This window comes from Phascolarctos cinereus, unplaced genomic scaffold (genome assembly GCF_003287225.1).
Source record: "Phascolarctos cinereus isolate Bilbo 61053 unplaced genomic scaffold, phaCin_HiC Scaffold_3;HRSCAF=262, whole genome shotgun sequence".
Lineage (NCBI taxonomy): Eukaryota > Metazoa > Chordata > Mammalia > Diprotodontia > Phascolarctidae > Phascolarctos > Phascolarctos cinereus.
The window spans coordinates 155166228-155194218 of record NW_027555736.1 but is presented as its reverse complement, the minus strand read 5'-3'; the positions used below and the strand labels follow the sequence as shown (position 1 = coordinate 155194218).

General features: G+C 36.6%; 1 protein-coding gene across 1 annotated transcript in view; it reads left to right on the top strand.

The window, feature by feature from the left end:
- Positions 1-18017: 18017 nt before the first annotated feature.
- Positions 18018-27991, top strand: part of AQP9 (aquaporin 9) — a 60207-nt gene continuing 50233 nt past the window's right edge. Inside the window, 1 exon segment of the mRNA XM_020981790.2 lies at positions 18018-18505. Within this exon segment, the coding sequence (XP_020837449.1) occupies positions 18392-18505 (114 nt within the window). The 5' untranslated portion in view covers positions 18018-18391.

The window sequence follows — 27991 nt, the reverse complement described above, 5'->3', positions numbered from 1 at the left end:
GAGAGGAATAGAAGGATATTAGGACTGAGGGAAGGCAGAGGTGATATTACTTGAATATAACATGTTCAGTAACTAAGACCCTTTCCATTACCATTCCTCCTCCTTCATTCCCAATTAAATTATGAAAGAAGTAAACTCTTCCCCTTTTTTCTAAATATGATGGATCATTCTCTTAAAGTGGTAACAGAACTATAACTAGTGAAGAAGGCTTTGGAAGAGAATACCCTTGACTTGGTACTTTTCAATTTAGTTCAATAAGCACTTTTTAAACACTTGCTCTATACTGGGCACTGTCCTAGGTGCTAGGAATATAAGTACAAAGAATGAAATGGTTCCTGCTTTCAAAAAGCTTATGTTCTATGGAAAGAAACAATGTGAATGTACATAAGTGTTTGTGAGATAATAACAGCACTTACCTCTCAAGCCTACTGTGAGGATTACAAGAGATAGTAATTTATAAAGTGCTTAGCAAACCTTAAAATGCTATGTTGTTCTTATTTGTCCTTCATTTTGAAGACATCACAGGGGGTTGTCTTGACTTGTGTGTAAACTGGATTTAAGAGAGGCAGAGTTACACAAAGTTTTCAGCTTCACTCTCTCTCCCAGAGTCATCATAGTCTAGTGGCAAGACAAAAGTCAAGATGACTGGTGATAGCCCAAGATATAGTGGGTGACATTGGTGTCTTCAGTGCCTAACCAAGCTCCAAGCATTCCATAGTGCCTGCTACAGCCATCTTCCTGGCCGTTGGAACAAATTGTTCTTATCTGCCCATTCAACTAGGGGAAGTCTTTACATGCTTGGGGTAGACATCCCCCTAACTCACTGACAGATTTGAAGCCTGTTGGGTTACCCTCAACTTGGTTTAGCCCATCTACTGAAATGGTTTTAGTGGAGTGTGGCCATTGCATATGCTACAGCTTCTTGGTGTCACAGGTCAGAGTAGTTCTTGTTGTTGTTCATCCTTTGCTCTCAAAGAGGTGAGAGCTGGGTAGTAGGTGGACACCAAAGGAAATTCCTAAATGAAAAAAAACTCATTCAACCAATGCAGGCTGACACATTCTTTGCAATTTATAGTCTTGGAGGACTGTCTAGAGTGCTGAGAGATTAAGTGACTTGCATGGGATCATATAACCAATTTGTTGGAGGTGAGACTCAAACCCAGGTCTTCCTTTTTCCAAGGCCATCTGTCTATCTACTATGCCAGGCCTTCTCTGATCATGACATAAGGCTTGCAATATTAATGCTGCTGCCCTATACCCATCATTAATAGTGCATATGATCCCCCCCCAATAATCATTATGGGTTTGGATTGAATCTTCCATACTCTGTGTGACTAACATTGTGCATTTGTGCAACACATCAGGATGGGGTTAGGGGTATTGTCTATAGCCATGGAACAGAATCAAGTTAAATGGCACACAGAATCAAACCTATGAGCTTGTCCTTATTAGCACAAGGTTATAACTGGCTAATTTGAATAGTTTTTGCTAAAGACTTAGCATTCGCAGTGATACAGCTGTTACTTAGGTCTAGTCTTCTAAGTCCTCTTATGCTCCCCAATCACCTTCTTTTCTCCTCCAAAGACCAGGATGAGCTAAAAAAATTGCCATTCTGATATAGAATCAAAGCATCTCCCCCCCGAAAATGGGCATAACTTAATGGAGGGTGGGAGCACATGGCACCAGGACCTACAGCATAGCAATCTACCTCCCCTACCTGTGTACCCACTCTGACATGAATCCTCGCATACTCACTACAACTGTCAACCCCAATCTTACTATATACTTCTTCTGTAGTCCCAACACATCAGTGCTTCATGCTGGATACTCTCTCTCTCTCTCTCTCTCAAATATGAATTTATTCCTACTAAATGATTTGTTTTTCATTCTGTACCCCATCATAAGAAAATTACTAGACCACAAATAGAGTTTTTCTACTTGACACACCAACAGACCCAAGACCTAGCTTCTATCATCATACCTTTCATGAACATGAGCAGCTAGAGGACAACTCAACATGTCTTAAATCCAATCGATCAACAATCATTTATTAAGCACCTACTATATGTCAAGAATTGTTCTAAAGCAATGTGGATACAGAAACAAAAATGAAAGTGTCTGCTTTCAAAAGCCTACATTCTTTCAAAGAAAACTATATATACATGTATGTATGTATGTATATGTATGCAAATATATATATACTTACATGTACAAATTTGTATGTGTACAAACATATGTGCATATATATATATTATATATATGCACACAAATTATGTACAAAGTAAAGGCAAAGTTATTATGGGGGAGGGGTGGGGAGTCACTAGTAACTGGGAAGATTACAAAAGACCTTATGTAGGAGGTAATGCTTGGATTTAGCTTTGAATTGAAAGGATTTTAAGAAGTAGAGGTGAGAAGGGAATGCGTTGCAGATATGGTGGAAAACCCATACAAAAACATAGAGATAAGAGATGGAAAGTCATTTGTGAGGGTCAGTAAGAAGGTCAGTTTGGATGGACCATTCAGTGTGTGAAGGGAGTAATGTATAACAAGCCTGGAAAGTAGATGAGAACCAGGTTGGGCTTTTAAATGTTAAACAAAAGAGTTTGTATTTGATCTTAGAGGCAGCAACCAAGAACCATTAAAGCTTATTGAATAGGGGAGTAACATGGTCAGGTCTGTGTTTTAGGAATATCACTTTGCCAGCTGTGTGATTAGATTAAAAAGGGGAGAGACTTTAGGCATGGAAACCAATTAGGAGACTAGCCAAGTCTAGCCAAGAGGAATGAGGTCCTGAACTGCCCAGGTGTCTAAATGGAGAGAAAAGGATGAATACAAGAGATTCTGTATAAGTAGAGGTGACAAAGCTTGGCAGGTGAGACACTATGTGGGATGAGAGAAACTATAGAGTCAAGAATGACTCTGAGTGTAGTTGGCAGCAATGAGTGGTGGCATGTCCTCAGTGTCTCCTGAATAGAAATTCCTTTGGTGGCACTCCCAGACTCTATTAGCTACAAACAGGTACGCCAATAAATCTTTTAAGGACTATAGTGTATTGTCATGAAATCTACCCATAACCTAAAAGAAATCAGCAAGGAACAAAAGAAAAGTAGAGGACAGACCATCTAGCATTAAAATCAGATAGTTGGCAAGCCAAAATGCCTTCTTTGTTTCTGGGCAATCTTTTTTTTTTTAGTAGTTTTCCTAATTACACATCAAGACAATTTTTAGTATTTATTTTTACAAGTTCTTGAGTTTCAAAATATTTTGCCTCCTTCCCCTCCCCTCTTCCAAAAATGGTAGGCAATTTGATATAGGTTACACATGTGTTATGGTGTAAAACAAATTTCCATATTAGTCTCAGTTGTGAAGGAATAAACAGATCAAAAGGGAAAAAAACAAAAAACAAAGTGTCAAAAATGATTTGCATTCAGAGTCCATCAGTTCTTTATCCAGATGTGGATAGCATTTTCCTTTGTGAGTCATTTGTACTTGTCTTGGAACATTGTGTTGCTGAGAAGTGCTGAATCATTCATAATTGATCATCACACAACATTGCTGATACTGTGTACAATGCTTTCTTGGTTCTGCTCATTTCATTTTGCATCAGTTCCTACAAATCTTTCCAGGTTTTTCTGAAATCTTCCTGTTTATTCTTTGTTATTGCACAACAGTGTAAAGGACAAGGAATTGTGCTCCCACAATTTAAGATAACCTTTGACATCTTACAACATCAGCAAAGAAGTTACATTGTTTTAACAAGTTTGCAAAGTCTTGCAACAACAGGAAAACAGGGGAAAAGAGCAGCCAATGAGAAAGACCCTAGTCTCTGAAAATAGACTCCAAAGTTCCTGCTTTTCAGTCCAGAGGGCAGAACTGGTTTCAACGGACCCTAAGTAGGACAAAGGGCATGGGCTTCTTGAACTACCATGCTTTACTAGCTAATATAATATTACGAATCATGGGTTGTATGACAAGACATGTTAGGTGGACGTGTAAGATTGCAACCTGGAAAGGAACGGACCAATCCAGGTCTGGAAGAGAAGTAGTCGTGGCGTTCTATATTGTTCTAACATTTCTCTTGCTTCTGTATTGCACGCACTCTCTTCTGGGAGTTGTGCAGGGTTCTGGACCATGATTCTTTACTCACTCTAAGCTTAATTTCATTTTTGACTAGAAGGCTGAGGGTCTCTAAGGCCTCATTTCTAACAATAGTATTCCATTATATTCATATACCACAACTTGTACACAGCCATTCTCCAATTGTTGGGCATTCCTTCAATTTCCAATATTTTTCCACCATGAAAAGGGCTGCAACGAATATTTTTGCCTATGTAGGTCCTTTTCCCTTTTTATGATCACTTTCAGATATAGACCAAGTACTGCTAGATCAATAGGTATGCACAACTTGGATGCCCTTTGGTCATAGTTCCAAATTGCTCTACAGAATGATTGGATTAGTTCACAACTCCACCAATAATGCATTAGTGTTCCAATTTTCACACATTCTCTCCAACATTTATCATTTTTCCTTTTTTTTTTTGTCATATTAGCCAATCTGATAGGTATGAGGTGGTACCTCAGAGTTGTTTTAATTTGCAGTTCTCTAATCAAAAGTGATTTAGAGCACTTCTTCAGACGCCTATAGATAGTTTTGATTTCTTCATCTGAAAACTGCCTGTTCATAACCTTTGATCATTTATCAACTGAGGAATGGTTTACAGTCTTATAAATTTAGCTTAGTTCTCTACGTAGTTGAGAAATGAGATCTTTATCAGAGATATTTGTTATAAAAATTGTTTCCCAACTTTCTGCCTTCCTTCTAATCTTGGTTGCATTGGTTTTCTTTGTACAAAAGTTTTTTAGTATAATCAAAATTATCTATTTTATATTTTGTAATGCTCTTTATCACTTGTTCGGTCATGAATTCTTCCCTTCCCCATAGATCTGACAGGTAGGCTATCCCTTGCTCTTCTTCAATTTACTTATGGTGTCACACTTTATATTTAAATCATGCACCCATTTTGACCTTATATTGGTACACGTTGTGAAATGTTGGTCTACACCTAGTTTGCCTCCTATTATTTTTTTTTTCAGTTTTCCCAGAAGTTTTTGTCAAATAGTGAGTTCTTGCTCCAAAGGCTGGGATCTTTGGGTTTATCAAACACTAGGTTACTATAGTCATTGACTATTGTGTCTTGTGTACCTAATCTATTCCACTGATCCACCACTCTATTTCTTAGCCAGTACCAGATAGTTTTGATGATTACTGTTTTATAATATAGTTTGAGATCTGGTATAGCTAGTCTACCTTCCTTTGTATTTTTTTTTCATTAATTGCCTTGGTATTCTTTACATTTTGTTCTGGATAAAGTTTGTTGGAATTTTTTCTAGCTCTATCAAATAATTTTTTGGTAGTTTGATTGGTATGGTACTTATGAATAAGTAAATTAGTTTAGGCAGAATTCTCATTTTTATTATATTGACTCAGCCTATGCATGAGCAAATGATATTTTTCCAATTGTTTAAATATGACTTTGTGTGAAAAGTGTTTTGTAATTGTGTTCATATAGTTCCTGGGTTTCTCTTGGCAGGTAAACTCCCAAGTATTTTATATAGTTCACAGTTATTCTAAATGGAATTTCTCTTTCTATCTCTTGCTGCTGGGCTTTGTTGGTCATATAAAGAAATGTTGGTGATTTATGTGGATTTATCTTATATCCTGTAGCTTTGCTAAAGTTGTTAGTTATTTCAAGTAGTTTTTTAGTTAATTCTCTAAGTATAACATCATACCATCTGCAAAGAGTGATAGTTTTGTTTCCTCAGTGTCTATTCTAAGTTTTTAAAAAAATTTTCTTCTCTTATTGCAGTAGCTAACATTTCTAGTATTACTTTAAATAATAGTGGTGATAAGGGGCATCCTGGCTTTATCTCTGATCTTACTGGAAAGGCTTCTAGCTTATCCCCATTATATGTAATGCTTGCTGATGGTTTTAGATATTACTTATCATTTTAGGAACATTCCCTTTTTTCCTATGCTCTGTAGTGTTTTTACTTGCTGTAAAAATTGTTTTGGTGTATTTTGTGGAATGCTTTTTCAGTTTCTATTGAGATAATCATATGATTTCTGTTGTTTTTTTTTAATCAATATGGTAAATTATATTGATAGTTTTCCTAATGTTGAACCTACCCTGCATTCCTGGTATAAATACCACCTGCTCATAGTGTATAATCCTTGTGATATATTGCTGTAATAGCCTTGCTAATATTTTATTCAAAATTTTTGCATCAATATACATTAGGGAAATTGGTCTATAATTTTCTTTCTCTGTTTCAGGTCTTCCTGATTTAGGTGCCATCACCATATTGGCGTCATAAAGGGAGTTTGGTAGGACTCCTTCACCTATTTTTCCAAAGAGTTTATATGCTATTAGAATTAATGTTCTTTGCATGTTTTGTAGAATTTACTTGTGAACCCATCTGGCCTGGGGATTTTTTCTTAGGGAGTTTATTAGTGGCTTATTCAATTTCTTTTTCTAAGATGAGGTTATTTAACATTCTATTTCCTGATCCTGCTTTATTTCCATAATCTAAGTAATTTATATTTTCATAAATATTCATCAGTTTCATTTAAATTATCAGATTTATTGGCATATAATTGGGCAAAATATTTCCTAATGATTGTTTTAATTTCTTCTTCATTGGTGGTGATTTCATCCTTTTAATTTTTGATAACTGCATATTTGTTTTCTTCTTCCTTTTTTTTAATCAAATTAACCAATGGCTTATCTATCTTTTTTTTTTTTATATGAAACAAGCTCATAGACTTATTTATTAGTTCAATAGATTTTTTTTTATTACTCAATAGTTTCACCTTGGTTTTCAGGATTTCCAATTTGGTGCTCAGTTAGGAATTTTTAATTTGTTCTTTTTCTAGTTTTTTTTTTTAGTTGCATGCCCAATTCATTGATGTGTTCTTTTTCTATTTTGTTAATGTAAGAATTTTGAGAAATAAATTTTCCCCAAAGTATTGCTTTGAGTGCATCCCATGAATTTTAGTATGTTGTCTCACTGTTGTTCTCTTTAATGAAATTACTGATTATTTCTATGATTTGTTTTTTGATACACTTATTCTTTAGCATTAGATTATTTAGCTTCCAATCAATTTTTAATCTATCTTTCCACTGCCCTTTGTTGAATGTAATTTTTATTGCATTATGATACAGAAATAATACATTTAATATTTCTGCCTTTCTACATTTGATTTTGAGATTTTTATGCCCCAATATGTGGTCAATTTTTGTGTAGGTGTCATGTACTGCTGAGGAAAAGGTATATTCTTTTCTGTTCCCATTCAGTTTTCTTCAAAGGTCTTTCATATCTAACTATTCTAATAGTCTATTTACTTCCTCAGTTTCTTTCTTGTTTATTTTTTGGTTGGATTTATTGAGTTCTGAAAGGGGACAGTTGAGGTCTCCCACTAGTATAGTTTTGCTGTTTATGTCTTCCTGTAATTCACTTAACTTCTCCTTTAAGAGTTTAGATGCTATATGGAGCAGCTAGGTGGCACAGTGGTTAGAGCACTGGCCCTGGATTCAGGAGAACCTGAGTTCAAATCCAGCCTCAGACACATAGCACTTACTAGCTGTGTGACCCTGGGCAAGTCACTTAACCCCATTGCCTAGTCCTGCCCCCCAAAAATGTAGATGCTATGCCACTTGGTGCATATACATTTATTATTGATATTACACTTCATTATCTATGGTACCTTTTAGCATATGCAGTTTCCTTCTTTATCTCTTTTAACTAGGTCTATTTTTTGCTTTTACTTTGTCTGAGATCAGGACTGCTACTTGTTTGTTTTTTTTTTTTTTTACTTCAGCTGAAAAATAATAGTTTCTGTTCCAGCCCCTTACTTTTACTCTGTGTGTGTCTCTCTGCTTCAAGTGTATTTCTTGTAAACAACATACTATAGGATTCTGGTTTTTGATCCACTCTGTTATCCACATCTGTTTTATGGAGAACTTATCCCTTTCACATTCATAGTTATGAGTACTGTGTATTCCCTCTATCTCATTTTTCCTCTCTCTCCTTTCACTCTTTCCTGCCTTACCAGTGTTTTGCTTCTGTCTACTGCCTCCCCCAATTTGCCCTCCCTTCTGTCTCCCTCCCTTTACTTAATATCCTCCCCTTCTACTTCCATTTTAGGTAAGATAGATTTTTATACTCAACTGATTGTGTATATTATTCCCTCTTCAAACCAATACTGATGAGAGTAAGGTTTGAGCAATGCCCACAGACCACCCTTCCATCTTCCGCTGACTGTAATAGGTGTTTCTTGCTCCATCATGTGAAATAATTTACCCCATTCTACCTCTCCCTTCCTTCTGCACTCAGTGTACTCCTCTTTCTCACCTTTAATTTTTTATGTCGTTCCCTCAGATTCACCTTATACCCACACCCTCTGTCTGTGTATATCCCTTCTAGCTACACTAATAGCTACCTCATTACCTTGGCTTGTACTGTTCCAATAGCTTATTAGTTGATCTCCCCATTTTTAATATCTTCTCCTATTCAGTCCATTCTACACACTACTACCAAAACAATCTCCCCAAATCACAAGCCTGATCATGCCTTTCCCCTGTTCCAAAACTGGGATGTTGCCTCGTGAATCATAGGACAAAGCACAAACTTCTCACACAAGGCTATACAAGGTTTTCCATGAGCTAATGCCAGGTTACCTTTCTAGTCTTATTTCCCTCTATGCAATGAAAAGATAACAATAGCAGCTAACTTTTATACTGCACTTACCAGGTCTGAATTCAGAGAACCAGAGATCATATCCTGACCCTGCCACTTACTGCCTTTCGGACCTTTCACCTCTTAGGGTCTCAGCTTCCTCATCTATAAAAGAAGGTGATTGGCCTGGATGAGCTTCCTTCCATCTCTAAATCCACAATTCTCTGACCCTTTGATCTAGCCAAACTGGAATATTCGCTGTTTCCCAAACAAACCTAGCTACTAGTACACTTAATAATAATAATAACATGAATAATAATGAAAATTACTGATATATATATATATATATATATATATAGCACCTACAATCAGCCAGACACTGTACTAGGCACTTTAATATTATCTCATTTGAGCCCCATAACAATCCTGAGAGGTAGGTACTCTTCCCCCCCCCCATTTTACACATAAAGAAACTGAGACACCCCAAGGTTAAGTGACTTGCCAGGCATCACACAGCTAGTAAGTGTCTGAACCTGGATTTAAATTCAAGTCTTCTGCCTCGATCTACTGTTCTATCCAATATCTAGCTGCCTCTAGCTATCTTATATTATCTTATATACATTATGTATATACTTTATATATATATATATATATATATATTGTCTTTCTCGGACACTTTCTGGCTGTGTGACCTTAGTCAAGTCTTTGGGAATCTGTTTGCCTCAGTTTCTTTGACTGTAAAATGGGGAAAATAATAGCGCCTACCTCATAGGGTTGTGGTAAGAATCAAATGAGATTTTTGTAAAGCACTTAGTATGGTGCCTGGCACACGGTAGGTAAGGCATTTGTTTCCTTTCATCCCTTTCCCCTTTCCCTTCTATCCCCACTCCATTGAAGTAAGTTCTCTGAGGAAAAGGACTGTTTCATTTCTGTCTTTGTATCCCCAGGACTTTTCAGTGGATCCAATAGTAAGCATAGTAAGCATTTGATATGGGCAGCTAGGTGGTGCAGCAGATAGAGTGCCAGGAAGACTCATCTTCCTGAGTTCAAATATGACCTGAGACACTTACTAGGCGTGTGAACCAGGGACAAGTCACTTAATCCTGTTTGCCTCAGTTTCCTCATCTATAAAATGAGCTGGAGAAAGAAATGGCAAGCCACTCCAAGAAAACCCCAAAATTGGGTCAAGAAGAGTTGGAAACAACTGAAAAACAACTGAACAATACCTATTGTTTCATTGATTGATGTTTGCACTATTTTTGTAAGGGAACAGCTTTATTATTCTTTTCAATTCCAAATTTTCTTTCTCTCTTTACCCCACCCCCACTTATGGAGGCACGCAAAACAAATTTCTGTATTAGCCATGTTGTCAAAGGGAGGCAGAGAAAGCAATAAAAATGAAGTAAAAAAAGAAGTTTATAATTTCACTCTCAATATGAATGGCATTTTTTTCTTCTTGAATCCTTTGGAATTGTCATGGTTTGTTGTATTGATCGGAAGGGGAAGTCTTTCATCTTTGATTATCTTTACAATGCTGTTAGTGTGTACAATATTCTCCTCGTTCTGCTTACTTCACTTTGTATCAGCTCGTATGTCTTCCCAGGTTTTTTATGAAATCATCTTCTCCATTTCTTAAAGCACAGTAGTATTGCCTCACAATCGTGACTTGTTCAGTCATTCCCCAATTAATGGGTATCCCTTCAGTTTCCCATTTTTTGCCACCACAAAAAAAGAGCTGCTATAGATATTTTTGTATATATGGGTCCTTTTACTTCTTATTTGACCTCTTTGGGATACAGACCTACGAGTGGCATTGCTGGGTCAAAGCATATGCAGAGTTTAGGGTTTGTTTGTTTGTTTTAGCCCTTCAGACAAGGACTATTTACTTGAAATCTTGCACGTCCTTCAAGGTTAGACTCAATGCCAATATCTTCCATGAAACTTTCCATGATTGCCATTAGCTGGAAGTAACCTTTCCTTCTATTTACTTCTGTCTCTTTTTTATACGTCTCCTATTTCTACATTGTATTATAGACATTTCCATATATATCAAACTTCCTCCATTCTTCTGTGTCCTTCCTTAGAGACTGTCAAATGTTATTGTTCAGTCTTTTTTTCAGTCATGTCCGACCCTTCATGACCCCACTTGGGGTTTTCTTTTTTTTTTTTCTTGGCTTTTCTTTTTTTTTTTCAATTAAAAGATTTTTAATAGAAATATTTCAATTAAAGAAAGACATTTGAAATTTTATTCAGTGGCATGAGGGTTAGAAAAGGGGCACAGAAAGGGAGGTGGGATGGCACCAAAAACAGTGCTTGTAGGCTTTGTATACGGTCTGGCTTTCACATCTGCCTAGATTCTAAGAATTGGAAGGGTTGTTTTGCCACAAGACCCCCAAGACCTGGATTGATGCAGCATGAGAACAGAAGATCATGCATCATAGACTCAAAGCTAAAAAGAGGTGATCTAGTACAACCTCTTCAGTGAAAGATGAGAAACTGAGGCCCAGAGAAGGACTTATCCACATTGGCAGACCTGGAGTTTGATCCTAAGTTCTCAACTCCAAATCCATCATCCTTTTCTTTTCTTTTCTTTTTTTTTTTGCTATTAAACATATTTTCACATTAGTGAGGTTGTAAGTAAAAATTAAAACCAATAGGAGGAACCATCAGAAAAAGGAAACAAAACTCAACAGAAGAGGAAAAAATACAGCAATTCAACTTCCATATTTCTTTCTTTGGATGTGGATAGTATTTTCCATCACAAGGCCTCTGGAGATGTCTTAGATCCTAGTACTGCTGAGAAGGGTTCAGTTTATCAACATTAGTCATCACACAACGAGGCTGTTATTGTGTACAACGTTCTCTCGGTTCTGCTCACTTCACTCAGCATCAGACCATACAAGTCTTTCCAGGTTTTTCTGAAGTCAGCCTGTTCATCATTTCTTATAGCACAATAGTATTCCATTACATTCATATACCACAATTTGCTCAGCCATTCCTCAATTGATAGGCATTCTCTCAATATCCAATTCTTTGCCACCACAAAAAGAGCTGCTATGAATATTTTTGTACATGTGGGTCCTTTTCCCATTTGTTTGATCTCTTTGGGGATATAGCCCTAGAAGTGCTATTGCTGGGTCAAAGGGTATGCACAGTTTTATAGCCCTTTGGACATAGTTCCAAATTGTTCTCCAAAATGGTTGGATCAGTTCACAACTCCACCAACAATGCATTAGTGTTCCAATTTTCCCACATCTTCTCCAACATTTATCATTTTCCTGTTTTGTCATGTTGGCCAATCTGATAGGTATGAGGTGGTACCTCAGAGTTGTTTTGATTTGCATTTCTCTAATTAATAATCATTTAAAGCATTTTTTCATATGACTATAGATGGCTTTAATTTCTTCATCTGAGAATTGTCTATTCATATCCTTTGACCATTTATCAATTGGGGAATGGCTTGTGTTCTTATAAATTTGACTTAATTCTCTATATGTATGTTAGAAATGAGGCCTTTATCAGAGAGACTGGTTGTAAAAATTCTTTCCCAATTTTCTACCTTCTAATCTTAGTTGCATTGGCTTTATTTGTGCAAAAACTTTTCAATTTAATATATTCAAAATTATCCATTTTGCTTTTTGTGATGTTCTCTATCTCTTGTTTGGTCATGAATTCTTCTGTTCTGCATAGATCTGATAGGTAAACTATTCCTTGCTCTCCCAGTTTGCTTATAAATATCAGCCTTTATATCTCAATCACGAACCCATTTTGACTTTATTTTGGTATATGGTGTGAGATTTTGATCTATGCCTAGTTTCTGCCATGCTCTTTTCCAGTTTTCCCAGAAGTTTTTTTTCAAAGAGTGGGTTCTTATCCCAGAAGCTGGGGTTTTGGGGTTTATCAAATAATAGATTACTATAGTCATTGATTACTGTGTCTTGCATATTTAACCTATTCCACTCATCCACCACTCTATTTCTTGGCCAGTACCAAGCAGTTTTGATGATTGCTGCTTTATAATACAATTTAAGATCTGGAATTGCTAGGCCACCTTCCCCTGCATTTCTTTTCGTTAGTTCCCTTGACATTATGGACCTTTCGTTCTTCCAAATGAATCTTATTATTTTTTGTAACTCTATAAAATAATTTTTTGGTAGCTCGATTGGTACGGCACTGAATAAGTAAATTAGCTTAGGTAGAATTGTCATTTTTATTATATTAGCTCAGTCTACCCATGAGCAACTGATGTTTTTCTAAGTATTTAGATCTGACTTTATTTGTGTGAAAAGTGTTTTGTAATTGTGTTCATAGGGTTCCTGGGTTTGTTTCAGGAGGTAGACTCCTAAATATTTTATAATGTCTACAGTAAGTTTAAATGGAATTTCTCTTTCTATCTCTTGCTGTTGGGCTTTGTTGGTAATAAATATATAGAATGCCAATGATTTATGTGGGTTTATTTTATAGCCTGCAACTTTGCTAAAGTTGTTTATTATTTCAAGTAGTTTTTTACTTGATTCTCTAGGATTCTCTAAGTATATCATCATGTCATCTGCAAAGAGTGATAGCTTTGTTTCTTCTTTGCCTATTTCTAAGACCTTCAATTTCTTTTTCTTCTCTTATTGCTAAGGCAAAGTTTCCAGTACAATATTGAATAACAGTGGTGATAATGGATATCCTTGTTTCACCCCTGATCTTCTTGGAAATGTTTCTAGCCTGTCCCCATTACATATAATGCTTGCTGAAGGTTTTAGATATGCTATTTATTATTTTAAGGAAGACTCCATTTATACCTATGGTTTCTAGTGTTTTTAATAAGAATGGGTGTTGTATTTTGTCAAAAGCTTTTTCTGCATCTACTGAAATGAACATGTGGTTTCTGTTGGTTTTAGTGTTGATATGCTCAACTATGCTGATAGTTTTCCTAATACTGAACCAGCCCTGCATTCCTGGTATAACTCCTACCTGGTCATAGTGTATTATTCTTGTGATAAGTTGCTGCAATCTATTTGCTAGTATTTTGTTTAAAATTTTTGCATCTATATTCATTAGAGAAATTGGTCTATAATTTTCTTTCTCTATTTTGACTCTTCCTGGTTTAGGTATCAACACCATATTTGTATCATAAAAAGAATTTGGTAAGACTCCTTCTTCACCTATTTTCCCAAATAGTCTATATAGTATTGGAATTAATTGTTCTTTAAATGTTTGATAGAATTGCATGTAAATCCATCTGGCCCTGGAGATTTTTTCCTAGGGAGTTCATCAATGGCTTGTTCAATTTATTTTTCTGAGATGGGGTTATTTAAGTATTTTACTTCTCTCTTCGTTAATCTGGGCAATTTATATTTTTGTAAATATGTATCCATTTCCCTAAGACTGTCAAATTTGTTGGCATATAGTTGGGCAAAATAATTCCTAATTATTGTTTTAATTTCCTCTTCCTTGGTGGTAGCTTCACCCTTTTCATTCTTGATACTAGTAATTTGGTTTTCTTCTTTTTTTTTTAATTAAATTAACCAAAGGTTTATCTATTTTATTGGTTTTTTCATAAAACCAGCTCTTAGTTTTATTTATTAGTTCAATAGTTTTCTTAATTTCAATTTTATTAATTTTTCCTTTGGTTTTCAATATTTCTAATTTGGTGTTTAGTTGAGGATTTTTAATTTGTTCTTTTTCTAGTTTTTTTAGTTGTATGCCCAATTCATTAATCTCCTCTTTTTCTATTTTATTTATGTAAGCATTTAGAGATATAAAACTTCCCCTAAGAACTGCTTTGCTGCATCCCAAGTTTTGGTATGTTGTCTCATTATTGTCATTCTCTTGAATGAAATTATTGATTGTTTCTATGATTTGTTGTTTGACCCAATCATTTTTTAGGATTAGATTATTTAGTTTCCAATTATTTTTTAGTCTATCTTTCCATGGCCCTTTATTACATATAATTTTTATTGCATCATGATCTGAAAAGGATGCATTTAATATTTCTGCCTTTCTGCATTGGATTGTGAGGTTTTTATGCCCTAGTACATGGTCAATTTTTGTGTATGTGCCATGTACTGAGAAAAAAGTATATTCCTTTCTATCCCCATTCAGTTTTCTCCAGAGGTCTATCATACCTAACTTTTCTAATGTTCTATTCACCTCCTTAACTTCTTTCTTGTTTATTTTGTGGTTAGACTTATCTAGTCAGAGAGGGGGAGGTTCAGGTCCCCACTAGTATAGTTTTGCTGTCTATTTCTTCCTGTAACTCCCTGAACTTCTCCTGTAAGAATTTGGATGCTATACCATTTGGTGCATATATTTAGTAATGATATTACTTCATTGTCTATGGTGCCTTTTAGCAGGATGTAGTTTCCTTCCTTATCTCTTTTGATTAGATCTATTTTTGCTTTTGCTTTGTCTGAGATCAGGATTGCTACCCCTGCTTTTTTTACTTCAGCTGAGCATAATATATTCTGCTCCAGCCTTTTACCTTTACCCTGTATGTGTCACTCTTTTTCAAATGTGTTTCCTGTAAACAACATATTGTAGGATTATGGTTTTTAATCCATTCTGCTATCCATTTTCATTTTATGGGAGAGTTCATCCCATTCACATTCACAGTTATGATTACTATCTGTGTCTTTTTCTCCATCCTTTTCCCCCCATTTATGCTTTTTTTCTCCTTTTTCCCCCCCTTCACTAGTGTTTTGCTTTTGACCATGCCTCCTTCAGTCCCTCCCCCTTTATTATCCCTTTCCCTTTTCTTCCCCTTTAGTCTTACTGCTTCTCCCTCCCTTCTCCCCCCTCCCTTTTCTTTCCCCTTTTCCCTCCTACTTCCTATAGGGCAAGTTAGATTTCTATACCTAACTGATTATGTTATTCCCTTCTTGAGCCAAATCTGATGAGAGTAAGGTTCAAACAACGCTCACCCCCTCCCTTCTTTCCCTCTGCTGCAATAGGTTTTTGTGTCTTTTCCTGTAATGTAATTTACCCTTGTCTACCTCCGCCTTTCTCAGTACATTTTCTAGATCAGATTGATCCACTTTGGATCCATTTAACCCACTTGATTAGATTTTTTTTTTTTATCATTCCATTGAAGTCAACTTATATCCACCCCATTTGGGGTTTTCTTAGCAAAGATATTGGAGTAGTTTGCCATTTCCTTTTCAGCTCATTTTACAGATGAAGAATTAAGGCAAACAGGTTTAAGTGACTTGCCCAGGGTCACATAGCTAGGAAGTATCTGAAGCCTGATTTGAACTCAGGAAAATGAGTCTTCCTGACTTCAGGCCCAGCACTCAATCCACTGCGCAACCTAGCCACCCACTCTGTCAAGTAACTACACCTTTGTTATTTACCTTCTCCATAACCATAACATCTAGTGCGGTGAATTTACACGTAAGTTCCCTATGTGTGTCAAATGAATGAATACATGTATAAATACAGAAATACAAGGTTAAGAGTTGAAAGATACCTAACTACTAACCTTCCAATGACGAGTTAGCAAGTAAAAAGGATTGCTAGGTGGCTCAGTAGATATAGCTCTGGCCTTGGAGTCAGGAGGACCTGAGTTCTAATCTGGCCTCAGGCACTTGACACTAGCTGTGTGACCCTAGGCCAGTCACTTAACCCTGACTGCCTCACCAAAAAGCAAAAGAAAACAAACAAAGAAAAGGATTATTATGGGCCTGTGGGGGCAGGAATTATGTATATATAGACACCACCACCATTCCTTTCCTTTCAAGAGCTTGTGTATTTTTGTGACTGGTTTCAAAGTTTAGACAATTTTGTTTAGGTGTTTAGGATGATGAAAACAAGAAGGGAGGGAAGAAATAAGTATTTTTATAGCATCAACTCCGTGCCAAGCACTGTGCTAAGTGCTTTTTTTTTTTTTACAAATATTAGCTTACAAAGAAGAATGTGAGGCAGGCATTATTATGCTCATTTTAGAGTGGAAGAAACAGGCAAACAGAGGTTATGTGACTTGCCCATATTAATTCAGCTGATGTGTCTGAGGCCATAGTTGAACTCAGGTCTTCCTGATTCCATATCTAGTATCCAATGCCCTAGACCACACCGGCTCACTAAATGATGATATATGGAACAGACTGCAGGAAGCAAATATTGCAGTAGATCATTATTCGCAAGGCTTCCTCGGAAGCAGAGGAACAGTCCATTGTTTCCACGGACTATTCACGAACTTTCCCTCCTCCACTACTAGAATTTTTCTTCCTACTTGCCTATCTCCGCGGAATGAAATGACCAATGACCTACTGTAGAGTTAGGATCGGGCACGGAAGGGGGCCAGCAACTGCTGAGAGGGTTGAGAAGCCAATTTTGATACTAGGTCCTATGGCTTTAGAAAGCTTTTGATACAGCTCAGATATTAGTGGATTCTATTTCTTTAGCTCCATATAAGTTTGGAAACAAAGACTTTGGTACTTGACATAACCAGGAGTGAGTTCTAAATAATGGTCTGCCAGTTAATTTCATTGTATCCAACAAAGATAATTGGACCTCATTCTTAACAAATGGCTAACTTTTCTGAATTGTGACTAAGTAGACCACATTCATCTTTTGTTTCCTTCCCTGTATTTTTTCACTTAAACATAATTCTTCAGGCTCAGTAAGCACTGTCTCTATAGAAATTTAGGCTATAACAATCTAGTCCCTTCTTATTGGGCCCAAATGCTGTTTTGTAAACGGAAAGGATATCAGAAAATCTGATGTTTTTAACTGGGATGTTCCTTCAAGAGAAAATTTAATTGATCTGACAATACCAAGAGATCTCAAGATATTGCCTACCTAACTTATCTCAGATATTTCTCTAGTATTACCAGTTCCTGTGGGCTCACTACTTAAACTTGGGCAAGGTAAATCCTTCGAGATTTTGTGTTTGTTGTTTTTTAATTTTTTTTTTTCCTCTCTGAGTTTCTCCATCTATAAACTGGATTAGATGATCCTGGCCAATCTCAGTCAAGTTCATGAAAGTAATGTTCGAAGAAGAGGAAAAAAAAAGGACCAAAAACTTGTAGATGTTCAGTTCCATAAGTTTTTTCCAATGTATGTTGTCTAGGTTCAACCAAAAAGGAATGTTTGTTTTAGACATATATACTTTGGATTTTACAATTCCAAGCCTCATCCCAGCCACTTACATCAGAACAGAAAAAATTTGGAAGGCAGTAATTGTGTAACACATAAATCTCCTCTGGACTCAAGCCCATAGGCTGTGGTTTGGCAAGACATCCAGCATAACATCTCTTCTCTCATCTCCTGGAAAAAAAAAAAAGACGGCAAAAAATTACCTTGAAAATTAAGGTAATGATTAATCCATCAGGCTCAAAAGGAATTAGTTTTGAGAACTGAGGTTCCAATTTGTGAACATAAACAAACAGCTGAAAATAGGGGATGAAAACCTCACCAGATGAAGTATTAGGTCACAGCGAGTTGGTGGGTCCATGTTTGTACAGTAGGAGAATTCTGTCGGCTGTCTCTGTGAATCTGTAAGCAGATGTCAAAATCTCCAGGTTCCATGTGTCAGTGAAGTCATAAGTCCAACTGCTGCAAGGATCATCCATTCTAACCTTAACTGAGGAGTATTAACTGAACTGAAGAGTGTCACCAGAACTCTGACTGACAAGCATTACCTACTCTTTCCAGGATTTGTGGCTGCATGATTCAGGCTATGGACAGAAAGACCGAAAAAACCTTCAAAGAGAAAATCATCCTGAAGAACTCATTGGCCAAAGAAGTGATTGGAGAATTCCTGGGGACATTCACATTGGTTGTAAGTGTAATCTGATTTCCTTTTATTTTCTAGCTCAAGAATGCTTCTGATCTGTATGTTTCTTTTTTTCTTCCCCTTTGGCTAGAACATAGCCATATCTCTTTCATATTGCTATAAGAAAACATCATATCATGGCTCTCCAATTATTATTTATTAACCTATATTTTCAGTGCAAAGTACTGTATTTTATGAACACAGACTGATAGGAAAGTTTTAGTGCCTTGTTAATTAATAATGATAATAACAATAATCATTTCTACATCATTTCAATGTTTGCCCAGGGCTTTAAATATATTATTTCATTTGATCTCCACATGAATGATTTAACTAGGATGTTCTAAACTGGCCTCTGTAGTAAAAAGCAGCCACTTGAAATAGTTATGGATAATCAATAAACACATGTCTTCCAATATCTGTGATATCCTATCAGAGCTAAGCAAAGCCTCAGCAACAATCGTATTTGACAGATCAATGGCTGGATAATGAAAGTACAATGCGTTAAGCAGAACTAGAACAGGATACTAGACATTGTGTTCAGGTAACTCCTTTCCTTTCAATCACTAAAGTCTTTTTTTTTTCCTTCTTCTTCTTTTGGACTTGGGCTCTCTTACCTAAGAATTACTAATTCAATGGTTCCCTGCATCTTCTAGCCATACCTGAGATCAATTTCTAAGAATCCTCAGGTTATTAATCTGAATAATTTCTTAACCTTAAGGGGCCTGAGTGAATATTGAAGGAATGTTCTGAAAATTCATCACCTTCTGAAAAAAATAGCCTTGATGTAGGGTTTTTAACGGCAAGTATAAACAAACCCTAGTTCTTATTCAAAAGAAATATATTGGAGATATTTAACTTCTTTTAGGCTTTGAAAGAGCCTTCTGTGACATCTGTATGTTATCCTTTGACATCAACTCCATTTTATTTTATTTAAATTCCATTGAGTGTCTACTGTGTGTAGCATGCTGGAAACTTTTTTTTTTAGTTAGTATGTCAGATAAACCAATCATGAAAATGTTGAACTAGGGAAAAAAATAAATTGAACAAAGTAATAACATCATAGATTCAGAGCTGGAATGGAATCTTTAGAGATTGTCTTGTCCAACCCCCTAGTTATACAAAGTGGGTCTAGAGATGGGAAGTGACTGTTCTCAGGTGGGGAGACCTTTGGAGTGCCTTCTGGGCTCCAAAATACTCTGTGGTACTCTTTTTGCTAAAACAGCCCAAGCATGGAGCTTTGGTGCTCATTTCCTAGGTTATGTCCCGAATGTCCTCCCCTGTAGCTACGAAAATCCATTCTCTCCAAACTTGAGGGGGGTGGGAAGTGGGGTCACTGGTAAGAGTCAGGGTAACCAATTACCCACATTCTTGGTACCAGATTTATTTCCTGGAGTATGATACATTGTAAGGTGGGAATGGTTGTATTGTTTTATTTTCTAAGTCTTTGGGTGACCAGAGCATAAAACTGCATTTTTAGAAGCTAGTTCTAGTACCAGGGAAAATTGAAGGGCAGATAATTGAAACAAAGTGGTTTAAGAGTATGGGGTATTCTGCAGAAAAGGAAAAAAGAAAGGGAAGTTATGAATAGGGAGAGCCAGAAGACAAGATGCCTCCATTTCTCAATGGGAATGTATTTCGTAATCCTGACCCCTTTAGGGTTCAAGATTTGAAAGCTACTATAAATATGGATTTGCTCAGCAAAGCTATCCAGTGCACTGTTCTGCTCCTAACCACATATAATAGGTGCTCAATACATGGCCGGCCTTTTGCTTATTTATTTGACAGTATGTGGTAACAAATTTTCAGAGTTAAAGGCAAGTGGCAGAGAGAAGTGGAGTGGTTTATTTGGCCTCAGAGCCAGGAAGACTTGGATTCAGATCCTGCTTCCTTGACCCAATTGGCTTTCTGACCCTAGACAAGTCACTTAATTTCTCAGTGGCCCCTAGGCAACAGTCTAAGACTTTTAAGTTATAAAGAGGATGTAGACCTGCATTGATTGAGCAAGTTCCCCATCTAGAGGTTCTCCCATCCAAGAAATCACAGGCCTAATTCCTATCTTTATCATTAGAATTAAACCCCCCCCCAGATGCCTTGATTTCTCCATATACTGTTTATTAGTTACCAAAAGGCTGAGGATCTCTTAAAAAGAAAGGCAGAGGTTTGGGAGTAAATTTAGAAGCTTCTCCACTGACACCATCTTCTATGTTAAGAGATGCAAATCATGTCAATTTTTCATTGATGAGAACAAAAATTCTTGCATGCAGTGATTTTCTTAAAAGCTATTTGAACTCTAAATGGATAGGCATAAGGATTGGACCTGTGATTTCACTGATATAGGAAATTCCTAGCTGAGTTGATTCCCTCTATCAGTGCAGGTTGGCACCTTCTCAGAAAGCACTGAGAGGTGGAGAGAATTGGCCAGGGTCTCACACATCCACTATATATGAGACTTTAAAAAAGGAGGGGAAGCAGAACTGGCCATAAAGCAAAGCTGTGAAGAGGATTGTCACCTATTGGGATACCAATCCTCCTGTTTCCCCTCTCTTTATAACCTGCCTCTGACTCTTGGTGGTTTAGTTAGGTCCTGCTCCCACCAAAAAAAAATTGATAAAGTTATTCACAATAAGGTATAAGTGGCAGAGATTTAATGTTTTTTTTTCAGAACCTAGTAGGGATTACTTTAACATGGAACAAAAAAGCCTCATCAAAGGAAATGATTCTCTAACTTTGGGATTTCACACATCAAAGAACCCAGCAGAAGGGAAACTTTTGCATAGGAGTCATTCAAAACCATACCTCACAGGGCTTATTCTACTCCTGGGCAAAATCAATCCAGAAGGGAAGTTTCAGTTTCCTTAATGCATCTGCTTCTAGAGAGAAGAGAAGATATTTAGAATCATAGATTCCTAGGAAAGGATATTTGAAGTTATCTAGTCCAATGTAAGGAGCAGGTAGGTGGTACAGATAGGATAGGGTGGTGGGCATGGAGTAAGGAAGATTCATCTTCCTAAATTCAAATCTGGCCTCAAACACTTACTAGCTAGTAAGCGTAATCCTGGGCTAGTCACTTAACTGTTTGCCTCAGTTTCCTCATCTGGAAAATGAGCTAGAGAAGGAAATGACAAACCACTCCAGTATGTGCCAAGAAAACGACAAATGGGAGTTTTGACCAAACCAAATGGGTTTGACCAAATGGAGTCATGAAGAGTTGACTGAACAACAATAAGTCCAACTTACCCTCCCAATATGAAAATCCTTTCTATACTATCTTTAACAGGCTGACCCAGGCTTTACATGAATATTTCTGACAATGGGAAACTCATTGCTTCGTAAGTTAGTACATTCTATTGTTGGACCACTCCAACTGTTATGAAGTACATCCTTATGTATAACTCTATATCTGCCTCCCTGTAACTTCCATCCATTGGTTCTGGTTTTGTTCTCTAGAGGAATACAGTTTACTCTTTCTTCTACATGACAAACTTTCAAATATTGAGAAAATTTGTCATGTCTCCTTTTTGTCCCCTTTATCCAGCTCTCAAGTTTCTTCAACTATTTTTCAAATGAGATTATTTCAAGACCCTTCACCCTTCTGGTTTTCCATTATTTCTTCCACATTTACATTCTCAGTTTTGTCTCCCAGATGAAATGGTCTTAACTGCAGTTATATTCCCCATTATGTGAAAGATCACCACAAACAGAATGGCATGCTGCCATGACAAGCTTTACAAGTAGGTGATGGTCTATTGGTAGATGTGGGACTTTAATATTTCCCCATTAAAATCAAACACCCCTAGGATGGATACCACCTTAAGTCTGTATCAACCACTGATATCTTGTGGGGGAGGCCCTTGGAGCAGCTTTTTAACTAGGACAGCTTGTTCTCAGAGAGAACAGGCCCCTGGGGGTAATGGGACAGGAATAGGGGTAAGTAGGAGGCCCACAGGAAAAGGGAAAAGACACCTGCACTGCAAAGTGGGAGCATGCCCAAGACAAATTGTACCTATAATAATTTTGCCTGAGGCTGGTTAGGCATCCCTCCACTGAGCTAGTAATCTCCGCTTGATAGGGAGGAGAGTTGTTTGTCATAGGCTGGTCAGTTGTGTCTGGACTCAGAACATCATCAGATTTTTATGTTATTATCAGAATATATGTTCAAACCCACATAGGGGTTGGGGGGCACATGTGGTAGGGGGGAAGAGGAATTCTGATCCAAGTCTAAGAACTTTGGAAATCAAATTATATATTGTCAGAACTGAGATTTAAATAGAAAATACCCTTGTTATGGATTGAATTAATTAAAAGAAATTCATTTAATAGGAAATTATTTAGAACCACTTCTAGTTTAAGATCCTAATGTGGAGCCCATAAGTCCTAAAAGGTAGGAAAGCTACAAGTATTAGGGGTCTTTGTTCTTTATAGAAAAACTGAAGTATTCAAAGGTATAATCATATGCCTACTGAGTTAGTAGTAGAACCTACTACTCATTCCACAGACTAGGACACTGGAGACCTTGAGCTATAAAAAGGTAGGCCCAAGTCACAGAGGTAGTAAATAAAAGACATGGGATTATCTGACATTCTTCCTACTCATGAAAGGGTATTGCCTTCCAATTTTTACCCATAATCCTTAGTCTTTCTATTCCCTTTACCCCAAAGAAGCAGGTAGGTGGTTTCATAGTGTACAGAGTGCTGGGCCTAGAGTCCAGAAAACCTGAGTTCAAGTGTGGCCTCAGAAACTTATTAGCTGTATGACCCTGGACAACTCTATTAACCGTTGTCAACTCTAAAATGGGGATAATAGTGCCTACCTCTCAGGACTGAACTGAGAATTGAATAAGAGCACAGTACCTGGTATAAATGCTGTTTCCTTTCTTCAAAAAGCTGAAAGTACTTGTAACTTCTATGATTTCATATATCTTCCTAGCAAGGGGCTAGCAAGGGGCTAGAGGTCAAAAAAAGTGATCAGTCCCATTTTGCAGATGGAGAAACTGAGTCATAAAAAGATTTTTTTTTTTTTTAATTTTCTGACTTAGGTTGCTTGGCAGTGTATGGATCAGAAAGCAGGAGATGGAATACCAGATTTGAGGAACAGGAAGTAGCCAGTTTGACTTGCATGTAAACAGCAGGAAAGAGAACATGAGTTCAGTCTGGAAAAGCTGACTTAAGTCAGTCTATGAAAGTCTTTAAATACTAAGATGTATTTCATCCTAGAAAGAAGAGTGGGCCACTACAAATTCTTTTTTAAATTCCATTTTATTTTCTTTTAAGTTCCAAATGCCCTCCCTCATACCTTTCCTTCCTCCATGCACTGAGACAAGAAAAATGAAACTGTTACAAATACATATAAGGCAAGCAGAACAAATTCCTACATTAACCATTTCTTTTTAAAAAAGGAAAAGAAAAGATGCTTCAGTCTGAACTCTTGAGTCCATCAGTTCTCTCTCTGGAGGCGGATCACATCTATCATCATTAGTCCTTTGGAACTGTGGTTGATTATTGTGTTGATCAGAGTTCCCAAGTCTTTCAGAGCTGTTTCTCTTTATAATATTGTCTTTATTTATCAATTATTCTCCTGGTTGTGCTCATTTCCATTTGTATCAATTCATGCAAATCTTCTCAGGTTTTTTTAAAGCCTTCAAAATTTCTAATAGCACAATAGAATTCTGTCACATTCACATACCATAACTTGTTCAGCCATTTCTCAATTGATAGGCACTCCATCAGTTTCCAATTCTTTGCCATCACAAAAAGAGAGCTGCTATAACTGTTTTTGCACACCGGTTCTTTTCCTCTTTCTTTGATCACTTTGGAAGTTTATTACAGGATAGAAGGGTATACACAGTTCAGTAGTTTCTGTGTAGAGTTCCAAATTGCTTTCCAGAATGGAGTTCACAACTCCACCAGCTTGCCTTAAAAAAGAGGTGTCAATGTGGGGCCACTGCCAAGTAAGGCCCAAAGTAGATTAAAATACAAAAAAAAAAAAAGCATACAAAAATATAATTGAGAAATATTTAACAAAATAAACAAACATACAAATGTTAATTTGTAGTTTTCTAAGCCAATGTGTGACTAGAGGAAATTTTTATGTACAGCTTAGAATTTGACATCACTACATTACTGTACCTTTTTCCACAGCTGCTCCAGCATTTGTTATTTTCCTTTATGTCAGCTTTGCCAATCTGATGAGTATGAGGTGGTACCTAAAGAACTGTTTTAGTTTGAATTTCTCTAATTATTAATGATTTAGAACATTTTTTCATATTGTTATCGGAAGCTTGGATTTCATACTCTGGAAACTGAACTGTTCATAACCTTTGAACATTCATCCCCACTTGGGGAATGGGGAACAACCATAAATTCTTGAGGAAGGAAGTGGCATGAACTGAGCTGTGTTTTAAGGAAGGATCTTGGCAGCAGTGTAGAGGGTAGATTGAAGAGGAGAAAGTGACTGCAGGTCCATTATATTGCCTCCCATCATCCATATAAAAGATGATGAGTGTTTGACCTAGGGTGGCAGCTCTGTGAGTACAAATAATAATTGGTCTTTCTAAAGAACTTTTGTAAAATCTTTCCTCACTACAACCATATAAAAATTGGCCGGTATAAAAATTCTTATTTCCCCTTCACAACCTTAGTTTCTTCTCATGGAGCTTAAATTCTAATGGGAGATACAGAATGTAAACAAAAACAGATCTGTATCAGCACTGTAGCTTCAGAGTAGATGGAAGGTAAGCATAGAGGGTAAACCACTAGTGGCAGGGAAGACCATTCTCATTTGACTTGAGTCTTAAAGAAAGCCAGGGATTCGGGGAGCGGGGATAGCCAGTACAAAAAAAAAAATCCGAAGAACACCAAGTAGATTACTAAGTATATGTAATGGACCTTTTACTCCTTCACTCACTGCTTATGGTTCTTATGAATATAAATGTTGCTATTTTTAACTTAAAGGCTTGTTCCTGCTCTAAGAAAACCCCAAAAGTAATAAAGACTATGATTTTTTTCCTTGTTTCTATTCTTCACAGGTAGTATGGTATAATGGATTGTGCCTCTGTTGCAATCACAGCACTGCCACTATTTGTTTTCTCATCTATAAAACGAGGTTAAGGATAACTGCCCCCTCTGCCTCATTGGTTGAAATGAGATAGCATGTATGGAAGGATGTGTAAATTGCAAAGTGCTATACAAAATGAGGCATTATTGTTGTTATTGTTGAGTTGTTTCAGTTGTGTCTGACTTCATTTTTTTTGTCATGCTACTATTTTTTAATATGTAATATTAGGCAGAATATTACACAAGTGAATAAAATAGCAGTTTTTTAACATTGAATAAAAGAGTTGTTATATAAACTCATTTTCAGAAGGAATTTTAATTTCCATTTACAAGTAAAAGTAGTCAAATATATAAAAAAGAAAGCAATGATAATCAAAAAAGTAATTGTGAATGCAGCTTCTCTTAATTTTAAAGAAAATTGAAAAAAAAACAAACTGTGTAACAATTTGATGAAAAAAAAAGTAATTGATTGCTGATTATTTCCTGATTTTTCCATGACCCTTTTTCTGTGTATTTAACCAGGTTTCCATTAATGTCATTTTTCTTTACATATCTTTAGTGGATGTGTATATTGTTCTTTTGGTTATACTTTCTTTGTTTTATATTATTTCATGTGAGTTCATATTTCTTTTCATTCTTTATATTTGTGATTTTTTCCACAAGATCTTGAGCTCCAAATTTTTTGAGTTCCAAATTTTCTCCCCATCTTGTAGCATTCCCCCTACCCCAAGATGGTGTGCATTCTGAATACTCCTTCCCCTAATCTGCCTTCCCTTATATCTCCACCCCCTCATTCTCTTATCCCCTTTCCTTTCTATTTTCCTGTAGGTCAGGATAGATTTATATACCCCATTGCCTGTACGTCTTATTTCCCAGTTGCATGTGAAAATAGTTTTTAACATTTGTTTTTAAAACTTTGGGTTCCAAATTTTCTCCCTTCCTCCCTCCCCAACAACCCTCATTGAGAAGGCAAGCAACTCCAGACAGGTTATACATGTGTAGTCATGCAAAACACTTCCAAAGTAGTCATGTTGTAGAAAATTAACTATATTTCCCTTCATCCTATCCCACCCCCTGTTTATTCTATTCTCTTCTGATCCTGTTCGTCCTCAGAAGTGTTTGCTTCTGATTACCCCCTTCCCTAATCTGCCCTCACCTTTTTCACCCCCAGCCCCCCACTGTCTTATCCCCTTCCCCCCTATTATCCTGTAGGGTAAGATAGATTTCCATACCCCATTGAGTGTGTATGCTATTCCTTCCTTAAGCCAAATCCAATGAGAATAAGATTCACTCATTCCCTCTCACCTTTCCCCCTTCCCCTCTACTGTAAAAGCCTTTTCTTGTCTGTTTTATGTGAGATAATTTACCCCATTCTAACTCTCCCTTTCTCCTTTTCCCAGTATAATCCTCTCCTGCCCCTTAATTTTATTCTTCAGATATCACCCTTTCATCTTCAACTCATCCTGTGCTCTCTGTCTATTTATACATACATATTTTTTTCCCCTCCAACTACCCTAATACTGACAAAGGTCTCATAAGTTTCAAATATCATCTTTACATGTAGGAATGTAAATGGTTCAACCTGAATAAGTTCCTTATGATTTCTCTTTCCTGTTTACCTCTTCATGCTTCTCTTGAGTCTTGTATTTGAAAGTTAAATTTTCTATTCAGCTCTGGTCCTTTCATCAAGAATGCTTGAAAGTCCTCTATTTCACTGAATGTACATTTTCCCCCCTGAAGCATTATACTCAGTTTTGCTGGGTAGGTGATTCTTGGCTGTAATCCTATCTCCTTTGACCTCCAGAATATCATATTCCAAGCCTTGTAGTCCCTTAGTGTAGAAGTTGCTAAATCTTGTGTTATCCTGATTGTGTTTCCACAATACTTGAATTGTTTCTTTCTGGCTGTTTGCAATATTTTCTCCTTGACCTGGGAACTCTGTAATTTGGCTATAATATTCCTAGGAGTTTTCCTTTAGGGATCTCTTTCAGGAGGTAATTGGTGGATTTTTTCCATTTCTATTTTACCCTCTGGTTCTAGAATATCAGGGCAGTTTTCCTTGATAATTTCTTGAAAGATGATGTCTAGGTTCTTTTTTTTGATCACGATTTTTAGTTAGTTCAATAATTTTTAAACTCTCTCCTGGACCTATTTTCCAGGTCAGTTGTTTTTCTAATGAGATATTTCACATTGTCTTCTATTTTTTCATTCTTTTTTATTTGTTTTACAGTATCTTGATTTCTCATAAAGTCATTAGCTTCCAATTGCTCCATTCTACTTTTTAAGGACTTATTTTCTTCAGTGAGCTTTGGACTTCCTTTTCTATTTGGCTAATTCTCCTTTTTAAGGCATTCTTCTCCTCATTGGCTTTTTGGCCCTCTTTTGCCATTTTAGTTAGGCTACTTTTAAGATGTTATTTTCTTCAGTATTTTTTGGG